The 10,427-nt window shown below is 53.6% G+C and overlaps 1 protein-coding gene across 5 annotated transcripts in view; it reads right to left on the bottom strand.

Moving 5' to 3' along the window:
• Positions 1-308: 308 nt before the first annotated feature.
• The window catches only part of SND1 (staphylococcal nuclease and tudor domain containing 1), a 439,060-nt gene continuing 428,941 nt past the window's right edge, over positions 309-10,427 (bottom strand). For 4 of the 5 annotated variants that reach the window (XM_077997257.1, XM_077997256.1, XM_077997258.1 and 1 more), the window contains exons 19-24: positions 8,046-8,169; positions 7,131-7,200; positions 5,839-5,952; positions 3,210-3,413; positions 1,016-1,060; positions 309-904 (exon numbers count right to left, since the gene is read on the bottom strand). In XM_077997257.1, the coding sequence (XP_077853383.1) occupies positions 839-904; positions 1,016-1,060; positions 3,210-3,413; positions 5,839-5,952; positions 7,131-7,200; positions 8,046-8,169 (623 nt within the window). In that variant the 3' untranslated portion in view covers positions 309-838. Of the gene's footprint in view, positions 905-1,015; positions 1,061-3,209; positions 3,414-3,943; positions 4,246-4,750; positions 5,953-7,130; positions 7,201-8,045; positions 8,170-10,427 lie in introns of those variants that run through there. The other variant, XR_013415510.1, reaches the window with a different exon arrangement.

Here is a 10,427-nt window from a genome sequence, read left to right as displayed (position 1 = left end):
AATTGTCCTGGGTGCTGCTGGCTAAGCTGCTCTCTCTAAGGTCCTTGAAAACAGCCATGTGCAATAAGTCAAAAAAGACCTGTAGCCTCCTGCATGAGGGCCATGGTGCCAAGCGGTGCCTACTGGGGCCAGGAGTTGCTTGCTCAGACTCTGAAGATCTGCCTTGCTTTCCCCAGCTGGCTCTATTTTTAGGGAGAATGTCCAGGCATTTGGATGACTATCTTGGGGGTCATTCAAGTGTCCAGGTCTCCTCCTGGCTGAAGCCGCCAAGACTCCATGCTCCGGACCACACTGTGATCAATAAGGGCTGCAGACAGCACGTACTATTTTATTGGGCCTCAAAAGCTTTAAATACAGAATGGGCTGGCCAGGGCAAAGATGTGAACACACTGGCATTTTAGAATGGATGTATCAGAAAAATCACATAATCAACAGTTGGACAGAGAGCTGGGAGGAGGGCAGTCTAGGATAGAGGCAGGTGCCAGCTGGCAGTCGGCCTGGGTGTTAGGATTACTCCCTCCACTAGGACATAGTCTTTGATGTTCCTTCCTGATTTGAGGACTCTTTTTAAAAAACCATAAACCTCCAAATAAAACCAACTGGGAGAGACTGTGGATAGCAGTGCCCATCATCACAGAGGACAAGGGTCTGCCCCAGAAAGCCTTGGGGTCCACCCCCCCACCAGCCCCAATGCCACCCTACAAGACATTTCCACACACTGAAGCAAAGCTGGACCCAATCTACAACCCCTGTCTGGGGTTTGGAGTTGAAAACGCCCTCCCGGCAGAGGAAGAGGGAATGGCGTGAGCGGTGCTGGGGGCCAAACCCGATCCCCTCCTTAGCGGCTGTAGCCAAATTCGTCTGCATCATCAGCTCGAAAGTCTCCATAGCGCCACAGATTCAGCTGTAATAAAGAACAGAAAATAGCTCTTCAGGGACATGGGACCCACTGGAACTCAGAGGGCCAAACCCCTCAACTCAGTGCCCTCTCGGGGCTCCCAAGGCAAGAACTCACCCTGGCGCTCTTGGCTGACTCCTGGGCATTCAGGTATTCTGTGATCTGGAGGGACGAGAGAGGAAAGGGAGTGGTCAGGGGTGCCCTCAAATGATCAGCCAGCAGGACCCTGCAGAATGCTCAGGTCAGGGCCACAGCTGTCCCTTGCTCAAGCCCGTCCAATGGAGCCTAGTTCCCTCAGAGTAAAACGCAAAACACAATCACATTAGTCTCCTGGCTTATTCCCTTAACTCTTTGCACTAGCTCTTCTGTCTGCCTGGAACGCTCCTCTGGTCATGTGCTCCTGGCTACCTCTCCCACCCGCTTCAGGTCTGTGGTAAAGTATCTCCTTCTTAATGAGGTCTCGGGCAATCCCATTTAAAATTACAACCTAGGCCAGGTGTGGTGGCTCTCGCCTATAATTGCAGCACTTCGGGAGGCCAAGGCAGGAGGATCACTTGAGCCCAGGAGTTCAAGACCAGGCTGACCCCATCTCTATAAAAAAATGAAAAAATTTAGCTAGGCATGGTGGCCCATGCATGCCTGCTAGTAGTCTCAGTTACTTGGCAGGCTGAGGTGGGAGGATCACTTGAGCCAGGGAGTTGAAGGCTGCAGTGAGCCATGATTCCGGCACTGCGCCACTGTACTCCAGACCCGGTCTCAAAAGAAAGCAAACCAAACAAAAACAATACAAATACAACCTTCCCCTCCCATTCCTGACTCCCTGGATTCCACTTCTATTTTTTCACTGCAGTTATCATCTTCCAATATCCTATTTAATTTACTTATTATATTCATTGTAATTGTTGTCTCCTCATGCTTGAATGTAAGCTCCTCAGGGCAGGGGTGCTGTCTCTTGCTCACTCATATACCATAGGCCCTCAATAAATGTCTGCTGATAGAATGAATAAATAAATGAACCCATGTTTTGTGTTTATCTCAGGGACTGCAGCAGAAGGAATTTTCTACATAGCAGAGGCATTATGGGCAGTTTCATATGTGGTACATTAAGATCTCCAATTCTATAGGGAGGCTGAAGCTGACCTCCTAGGAGCCATTTCCTAAGGAAAGTGGGGGTCTATCCAGAGGGGCCTAGGGGTTGGGCTTCTCTTGAGACACAGTGGCAATCCACAGGGGGGTCTTGTTCCAGTGTGTCATCAGCCTGCACAGCCACCAACACATTATGTGGGCCTGCGGTGCTTGAGGAAGAGAGGAAAGGCCAGGAGGGCTGGGAGAAGGGAGAGCAGTGGGCAAATGGAAGCGAGATGAAGAGGAGGAGTGTCTGGTTTTCATGCCACGCCTTTCTTGTCCCTGTCTCTGAGGGCACATAGGGAGACGCTGGCCACATCCTGCTGCCCTCTCATCACTTTCTGCCAGGAGACAGCAGCTCTGTGGGGGGCCGAGCTTCCCCTAGTCTGGCCCTCTTGGATGGGTCGCTGATTCAGCCCAGCTGGGAAGCAGGGCTGGTCTGCAATAGGGCCTCAGTGGCTGCTTGGTGAGAGGGCAGAGAGGGACTCAGAAATGTATAATGTTGGGTGGAAGGGGCTGCCTTGTATCCAGAGCCCAAAGCTAATCACCAATGGCTACGCAGTGCAAGCTATTTCCCAGGTATGAGTGCACTGATTGTCATGATCAGCCTTGAGAAGTGGCAAGGCAGCTAGTGCTCCCCTCACTTCATAAGCAGGGAGCTGGGGCTCAGGAGGCTGGCTTCTCTCAGAACGGCGGAGGCAGGACTCCAGGTTCACAGGGCTTTCCAAACAGCTGGAGGGTTGTGTGGCAGAGTCCTTCTGGGCCCTTCGGTGCTGCCTCCTCGACAGCTCTGGCTCGGGGTGGCACTGGGTATTAGGAATTGGTTATTGCCTTGGAAACTGTCTGTTGGAGAGTACGACTGGGAGAGCAGGAAAGACAGGCCTTGACCCTCTCCACATCGCCCCTGGCAAAGCTTTCTCGCCTGTCACCTGGGGGTACATGGGGAGGGAAGCTTTCCGCTCTAGTTTGCAGCTGCATTCTCAGCCAAACCCGCAGCCAATTAATTTGGGATGTAATTAACTTTAAAACAAAAACAAAAAAACCCCAACAAACCCAAATCCATTATCTTTCCCCAGCAGGAACAGCAGGATGGTGGATTCCCTGCTCCCTTCCTGGCTTGTGGAACAGTCCCCTTCTCTGTGAGGGTGGTGGCGCAATGCTGGGGCCACCTTTCCACATCACGTACCACTTTCTGGAACTGTTTCTCCTTGCGCACCTCCACCATGACCAGCCCCTCCTTCACCAAGCCCAGCCCCACATCGCCCTTGGAATCTGCAAACTGCAGGGTGACGTGGGGGCAGCCGGAGCTCAGGTGTTCCACGTTGAGCAGGCACTGAGTGTTCTGGATATCCCGAACCACGCTGTCCACGGCGTCCGTGCGGGCATCATCCTGGAGCAGAGACACACTCAGGTCAGAGCAAGCCAGAGAACCACCACTTGGGCCCCAGCTCCTGTCCATGGACTCCCAAGAAAGTCTGGCTAGCAGGGGCCTGTAATTCACTCCCCAGAGAACCCTAGTGAGGCTGGCCAGGCACAGCGGCTCATGCCTGTAATCCCAGCACTTTGGGAGGCTGAGGTGGGTGGACCCCTTGAGGCCGAGAGTTGGCGACCAGCCTGGCCAACACAGTGAAACCCCATCTCTACCAAAAACACAAAAATTAGCGGGGCGTGGTGGCGCATGCCTGTAATCCCAACTACTCAGGAAACTGAGGCATGAGAATCGCTTGAACTTAGAAGGCGGAGGCTGCAGTGAGCCGAGATTGCACCATTGCACTCCAGCCTGGGTGACAGAGTGAGACTCGGCCTCAAAACAAAACAAAACAAAACAAAAACAGAAAGAACCCTAGTGAGGCAGAAACAGGCTCTGGATAGGAAGTCTTCCCCTTTTCTTTTCTTTTCCTTGCCCTCAGCCAGAGACTATTTGCAAGTGACCCCTTTCTTTCCTACCCTGTGCTCCCACCTGCCTGCCCTGTGTCTCCAAGGAAAAGTGACTTCTTCCCACTCAAAGCTCACCTACACTTGGTGTCCTCTCACTTCCTACCTCCTGCAGGACCTTGCTCCAGTACACTAAGTCCATGACATCCTCTGTCTCCGTCTTTTTTTTTTTTTTTTTTTTTTTAAGAGACAGGGACTAGGCCAGGTGTGATGGCTCACGCTATAATCCCAGCACTTTGGGAGGCCAAGGTGGGTGGATCACCTGAGGTCAGGAGTTCAAGACCAGCCTGGCCAACATGGTGAAACCCCGTCTCTACTGAAAATACAAAAATTAGCTGGGTGTGGTGGCGGGCACCTGTAATCCCAGCTACTCGGAAGGCTGAGGTGGGAGAATCGCTTGAACTTGGGAGGCAGAGGTTGCAGTGAGCCGAGATTGTGCCACTGCACTCCAGCCTGGGCGACAAAGCAAGACTTCATCTCAAAAAAAAAAAAAAAAAAAAGGAGATAGGGACTGGCCAGAGTGCAGTGGTACCATCATCTCACTGCGACCTTCAACTTGTGGGCTCTAGGGATCCTCTCACTGCAGTCTCCTGAACAGCTGGGACTACAGGCGTGTGCCACCACACCAAGTTAATTTTTTTTTTTTTTTTTTTTTAAGAGACAGGGTCTTACTATGTTGCCCAGGCTGGTTTTGAACTCCTGGCCTCAAGCAATCTTCCCTGCTTGGCCTCCTATGCTGGAATTACAGGCGTGAGCCACTGCACCTGACTCCACATGTCTGTCTTCACCAACCTGTTTTGTGATACTTGCCTTCAGCATTTTCTGTTGCTTCTCTCCTGCCCTTCAGCAACTTTGTGAAAAGGTGGAGAGTAAATGTGCTTATTCTTCATTTGCACCTCTTATCTGGTGACAGTGCCAACCATGGTGTTCATGCAGCTCTCACTCCAGGTACCAGGCACCTTCGCAAAGCTAAAGCCAAGGGCAGCCCCTGGGAAGCCTCAACCTGCCTGAGCTCCCGGGGGATCTGGACATTGCAGACTGGCTTTCTGTTTCTGGGGATAGAGGGGATCCACAACCCACAGCATGGGTTCTCTCCTCTCTGGCTGCACATGCTGCCTCTGGGCTCCTGTTCTCAGATGGCAGGACCCCAGCACTTCCTAATACTCTCTCTCCTCCCCATCACACCTTCCACATACTCAATCTGGGCAATCTTGTACACCACCACGGTTTTAACTACACAGACCCATACATTCCGGGTCTCATCTCACTCCCCAACTGAAAACTGTAAGTCTGCCTGGAGGTCCCACTGCCCAAATTTGCTCCTTCTCATTCTCCTTGGCCAACAGCAACATATCCACACATAAGAAACCCAGCGCCACCTTCGTCTCTAGCCTGGACTGTTATAATTGTCTCCCACCCATTCCTTCTAGTCCCTCTGTTCACTGTGCCATCAGAACTAACTTTCAGAAACGTTTTGGACCATGTCACACTTCTCCTAGAAATGGTGCCACATTCCTCCTGCCTATACAGCACAAAGAATAAACTCCTTGCCAGGGTAGACAAGTCCACGACATCAAGGCCTTTCCCATCTCACCTCCTGCCACTGCCCGATCATCTCCTGCCACTTTCCAAAAGCCCCCTGGGATCCAGCTGTGGTGGTCTAGTCTTTGTCCAAACGCACTCTGGCCTACCTGCTTCTATGAACTAGCTGGAATGCTCTAATACTACCTCCTCGGTAGCATCTTCCTCAACTTCCCATCTCTTGAGTCCTATTACTAAGAGACCATCATAGTTTCCAACTTCTCCTGTCAGCCCATGAGGGCTGCAGCAGCGGCTGAGTGTCAGTGGACCCTTTGGAAGGAGGAAGACTCCAGACTTACATCTTGGGGCACCTGGATGAAGGCGAAGGCATACTCCGTGGCTTGAGCTGGCAGCACCCGAGTGCTGAAGGCAGGTGGTAGGGTTCCCAGGCGGGTGGATGGCAGGACTTCTCTCTGCAGAGAAAGCAGCAGGCCAACATGTCACATACTCGCTGCCCCCTTGCTCTCTCACAGGACAGCTCTCTGTGGCCAGGCCTCTGGGAATGCAAACTCTGGGCCACCCTGTTCGTCCCATGACTTGGTTCCACTTTGCCACATACAAAGGCTCCCCAGTGGGTGAAGGCTGGGGAGAATGTGCCCTGCAGGTCCAGCAGTAGATGGGGAGCTGTGGCTCATACCCTCACTCTGGGCCTGGTGCTGGCACACCTAGTGGTTCCCATGAAAACAATCACAGTATAACTGGACTCTAATCGCTTTTCCATTTCCTCCCAATGCCCTTCTGTCTGTGACATGGGATCTCTGACTACGTTCCCACAGGCCAGGGGGTGCTCCAGCTGCTGGCTAGGGGAGCACACCAAGACAAGTAAAGTATCCCCGTGGTCACTGGGCCTGCCTGTGGTTCTGGCCCAGGCATCTGGGTTCGCCCTCGTCTGGCAGGACCTCTTCCTTTGTGTATTCCCAGGAGATAGGCTGGCAGCATGGCCCAGCTCTGGGATCTCTATTAACAGATCCTCAGTCTTAGCCCTTGAGGAAGGTATGGGAGGAATGCAGACAAGCAGAGTCATGACTCAGGAGCATCACCCTCCTGACCCTCCTGAACGACAGCTTTCTCACCGGCTCGCTGCTGTTCCTAAAGAGACTCTCCCAGCAGTTGTCAGTAGACTCCCAGGTCCAGCTGGAGAGATTTTCTCCCAAGGGTGCCAGTCACTGTCACCTTGTGACTGTCCCTTCCCAGCAAGCCTGAGTTTGGGGATGTGCTGGGGATTAGCGCATGGAACAAACACCCAGTTTGGCTTGAATACCAGGAACTGTGGGTGTAAAGGCCCTCCAAGTGCTACAGAGGCCCTGCCCCGATTCTGCAGAGACCTCAGGCAGAAGAGGAACTGTGGGTGTGGCTGGACACTCATCTGTGGGGTCTGGACGTGGGACCTATCAGTGCTTGTAGCCACTGGTCATAGACCCCAGTTTTGCTAGGTCACTCAGGGGGCCTGGCCTGTTACACGCACAGCAGAGATGCCCCAGTGCTCATTGTTCTATTGGTAAGCTCAGAAGGACCTTGGAGAGATCAGACGGATTTGACCCGGGGGCTGCTGTTTGATAGCCCCCCCAACACCCTGGTCCCCAACACTCACATTGCCGTAGTCAATGTAGAAGACATGTACTTTGGCAGGAGACTCGACTTTCTCTACTCGGGCACGGTACCTGCAATGGCATCATGGGCAGAGCTCAAGAGACAGCCCTGAGGAGTCTGGGCTCCCAGAGCCTCAGCAATGGCGGGGCAGGGGCACAGCATTTTCCTGCCTGGGTTCAATGGGTGTCACAGGGGACAGTTACTGCACTCCATCTAGGCCCAGCCTCGGGCACTGTGGCCACCACCTAATGGAATCAGAGCATAGCTGGGAGCAGAAGAGGGAGAAAGGAGCATGTGGAGCAGATTAATGTGTCCTTGGGGCATAAAGCAACAAGACTAATGACTAGATTGATGTCTGCTGTTTAAACCCAGAGCACTAAACAGCAGCTGTAATTAGCCAGCAGATCTGTCTGGGAGGCCGCAGCAGGGAACACATCCAAGTCACTTCGTCACCCTGGGAAGGCTGTGGGCCCTCCCTTGGTAGATTACACATCAGCGACCTTCTTCTGGCCTGTGAGCACTGCTGCTCATGTCCTAGACAGCCAGGGAGGAGGGTCAGGCAGCTGGTATGGGCTTACCGTGGCCCAGCCTCTACCTCAGCCCCGTGTAACATCATTCTTCCCGGGTGAGGTGGGGGTGTGCTGGACAGCCCGGCCAGCCAGCCAGCCAGCCAGGGCTCCCACTCTGGAATCCCCAGAGAGAAGGAAGAAGCCACTTCTGTCTGGCAGGGGGTGCACAGGCCAGAGCGAGGCCCCAAATGGGCTGTGGGCAATGAAGAGGGACACTCAGGAGAGTTGCTGGGGGCCACCATTAACCAGCTGGGGAAACCAGACTGCTAAGGCAACGCCCGGGGCCTGAGGACAGCCTTGCTATCGTTCCTGCTCAAGACTCTGCCTTGCTGTTCCAGGTGGCTTACCATTCTCCATCTACAAATTTGGCAATGCAGAACTCTCCCCTGCGGGGGGCATAGGAGCCCTCTACAGGGGGGTGGCTGGCAATGTCATTGCGCATGTTCTCCATCAGCTTCTCCAACTGGGTGCCTGCCAGGGAGGAAGAGTGCAGTGAGACCTGGGAGCTGGGTTCCTCGAAGCCGCTGGAGGGTTTTTCTGGGAGGCGTTGGGGAGGGAGCTCAATGTGAAATTCTGGGGGGCACTGCAGCACTGGCTCTGTCCCCAACCCATGTGGGGAAGCCCTCTTGGTCCTCACTCCAGAGGTTTCATGCCATCTGCCTTCAGAAGTGGCACTGGTGACTTGCTGACACATTGGGCCTTAAAGGCACACACAGCCTTGCCATCTCAGCTCTCCAGTCTGCTGGCCCAGGATGTGGGAGCCCTTGGGATGTGCCTGAGCTTTGATTAAGGAGGTGGAGAAAGCAAGAAGACAGGGAGCAAGGACAATGCCAAACAGCCTCCTCCAGGGTGAGGGCTGGCCAGCCTGTACTGCATTTCTACAAGGCCAGCTCCTGGCCTGGGTCACAGAGGTGGTAACTGACAGAAGCCACTGTCCACTGCCTCCCAGGGGGCAAAAGTAGGGATGAAGGATGGGCCCCACACCACTGTGGAAAAGGCCCCAGAATTGAAGCCATGGAAGATGGGGGAGCAATTCTTGAATCAGGACCTAGAGCCTCAGTATTATTCAAACTTGGCCACTCTGACCCTTGTCACCCTGCAAGATACATGCTGAACTTCCAGTGCTGCTGGGCTGGGGCTCTACTGTCCCACCCCGCTACTCAGGGCCCCTGATCCACTGGAGGAGGGATTCCCTACCTTGTCTTTCCCTAAGCACTCTGACTTTGGGTCAGCAGTCCTGCTGCTTTTGCCTGTTTTGGCAACACCTAGGGCCTACTCAGTTTCTCTCCCTGGCTCCTTAAAGAATCCTCCCACCCTGACTCTGGGAGGCATCAGTCCCCTGTGGCTTCCCTTTTTATGTCCCCTCTGGCCCTGATTCTGGCTCAGTCTCAGACCCTTTTTGCCCCTTTCCTCTCAGAAGCAAGGAGGGTGACTGTGGATGTGTAGTCTAAGTGTGGGAGTCCTCTCTTTATCTTCAGGGCCCAAGGCAGTGCTGTAAGGAGGGCGCAACATATGTCTGTTGTTACACTTGCCACAGTCAGCCTTACAAGTTACCTGCTACTATACTGTGAGCTCCTTCAGGGCATAGACCATAGCTCACTTCTTTCTGTTTACTCACGCAAGGCCTGGTAGAATCCCCAATGCATGCAGGGTGCTTAATAATTCAGCTGCATTGAAAATAAACTCTGCATAAGCATGCAGGGATGTGTGTCCACTCTTAGGCTGCTGCAGAGGCCACTGGTCCTGCATCCACAGGACAGAGGCCTGAAGGTAGCAGCTGCCCCTCCCCCTCCCCAGTGGCCAGCCCTCTATAATTCTCTTTAGACAGTGTTCCTACCCCAGACAGTGAAATTCCAGGGATTAAGAAGCCTTGACAGACAGGTTCCTCCCTAACTTGGTCTACTTTCATTTTTTTGCTCCAAGGCAACAGAAGCAGGACTTTGCCTCCTGCCAACAGGCAAAGCCCTCTGGGAGGTCCTTACATAGACTCACTGGTCATTTGCAGCTAATGGCAATGTTTTTGTCAGATCCTTCTCGAAGACAGACTTTAATTGAAAGAAGGGAGACGGGGCGAGAGGATGCCCCCCGAGAGGGGATGAAAGGTTTCAGCAGAGGGGGGCTGTGGATTCTGTGGATACCACGGAGCCACCAGAGGGCAGGGGCCTTCCTCTCTGGAGACCACCACAAATCCCCAGGTGGCCCGCCAGGAAGGGCCTCACTCCCTTCTCTTCCAGCATTCCAAGGACACATGGTTTTCTCTTTTTTCTTGTTTTCTGCTTCAGATTTCTGCTCCCTAAGACTTCAGGGGCTTGTTCTGAGTCAAGGCGGGTCCTCCCCAGCAGGGCCCAGCAGCTGAGTGGAGCCTGCCTGGGAGTGATCGCCTCCTTTTGCCCAAGTTCTCTGGGGGACTGGTGGGGATTTAGGGGTGGTGAATTCTAGCTGGTTCCTCTGCCCAGGAACAGCTCTTGTTCCTACCTAGACCACCACTACAAGACTCCTTCCCTGTCACATGACCCAGCCCTAGAGGCTGGCCACCGCCCGATTTCATTCCCAAGGCAACTGCTGGAGCAGCTTTCGGCAGGACTGTGGCTGACCTCAAGAGAACCTAATCCCAAAGGCTCATCGGCTCCATCTCTACCCCTCCCCTTCGCGTTTTTCCTTTTTAAGCACAGCCAGCCCAGGGCCAGGAATGGTCAAGTTTTTCCTGGTGAAATGACACTCACAAAGGC

Source organism: Macaca mulatta, chromosome 3 (assembly GCF_049350105.2).
Source record: "Macaca mulatta isolate MMU2019108-1 chromosome 3, T2T-MMU8v2.0, whole genome shotgun sequence".
Classification (NCBI taxonomy): domain Eukaryota; kingdom Metazoa; phylum Chordata; class Mammalia; order Primates; family Cercopithecidae; genus Macaca; species Macaca mulatta.
This window is presented reverse-complemented; position numbering and strand designations above follow the sequence as displayed.